Raw genomic sequence first — 942 nt, 5'->3', positions numbered from 1 at the left:
AAGAGAAAAGAAAAATTTTAATCGCATCATATGACCCCTTTAAAAGAATTAGTTTTTCTGCTTAGACTAGTTTAAGCTATTTTGGCACAGTTTAAGGTTCATTTGAGGATTTGGATAAATTCGGATGCACTGTGGTGATCCGTTATGGGATTGAAGAACATCTCAGTGATGCCACTTGTTTTCTCCTCCAGGTTTGGCTTTGGCCTGCCTACATCTCGGGCATACGCCGAATACTTGGGAGGTTCCTTGGCCATCCAGTCGATGCAGGGCATTGGCACAGACGTCTACCTGCGTCTCCGGCACATTGATGGCAAAGGAGAGAGCTTCAGAGTTTGATGACATGGTCTGTTCATAGAGCTTTTGGTCATTTTCTATGTTGAAGATTTTAAGGCTCGAAGTCGAACCAAAACCAGGATGTTCAACAGTTGTCACTGTTTCACACATATTACCTGTCACTGCATCAGTATCACAATTTGGATCACGTTTTCTGCAGATTATGGGTGTCATGCTTGCGATTCGCACTGTGTTGTGTTTGTGTAGTGCACTGTGATTTCTGTAAAACTTTCAGCCTTAAAAATACAAAGTGATTTCATGATTAAAATCCAATGTGTTACTGTCCACGGTCACCAGTGGGACGAGTCCTTGCACTCCAGACTCCTGCAGAAGATGCTCTCCAGACAGCCATATCCTGCTTTTCTTCAGAAATATGAGTGAATTTTGAACTCTTTGGAGATTGTGTTCACTGCAGTTGTGAACACAGAAGTCTTCTATGAACTCAGTCTGAATAGAGATTGACTGCCTTACGAAAAAAAACTTGTCATTCTTGCTTTTGACATTTCACATTAACCACATGAGCTTAATAGTTTGTTGTAGATTTCATGCTTGAAATTGTTTGCTAAAAAGGCTCTTGGGGTTCTAGCACAGCGTAGAATATAAATAGTT

At 40.9% G+C, this 942-nt stretch overlaps 1 protein-coding gene across 1 annotated transcript in view; it reads left to right on the top strand.

Moving 5' to 3' along the window:
• The window catches only part of LOC107578391 (3-methyl-2-oxobutanoate dehydrogenase [lipoamide] kinase, mitochondrial-like), a 2,694-nt gene extending 1,758 nt beyond the window's left edge, over window positions 1-936 (top strand). The window contains exon 2 of the mRNA XM_016264352.1: window positions 192-936. Coding sequence (XP_016119838.1) covers window positions 192-336 — 145 coding nt within the window. The 3' untranslated portion in view covers window positions 337-936. The remainder of the gene's footprint in view (window positions 1-191) is intronic.
• Window positions 937-942: the final 6 nt, after the last annotated feature.

Source organism: Sinocyclocheilus grahami, unplaced genomic scaffold, assembly GCF_001515645.1.
Source record: "Sinocyclocheilus grahami isolate Dianchi unplaced genomic scaffold, SAMN03320097.WGS_v1.1 scaffold10024.1, whole genome shotgun sequence".
NCBI classification, from domain to species: Eukaryota; Metazoa; Chordata; class Actinopteri; order Cypriniformes; family Cyprinidae; genus Sinocyclocheilus; species Sinocyclocheilus grahami.
Note: the sequence above shows the minus strand (reverse complement) of the source record. Positions and strands in the feature narration are given on the sequence as shown.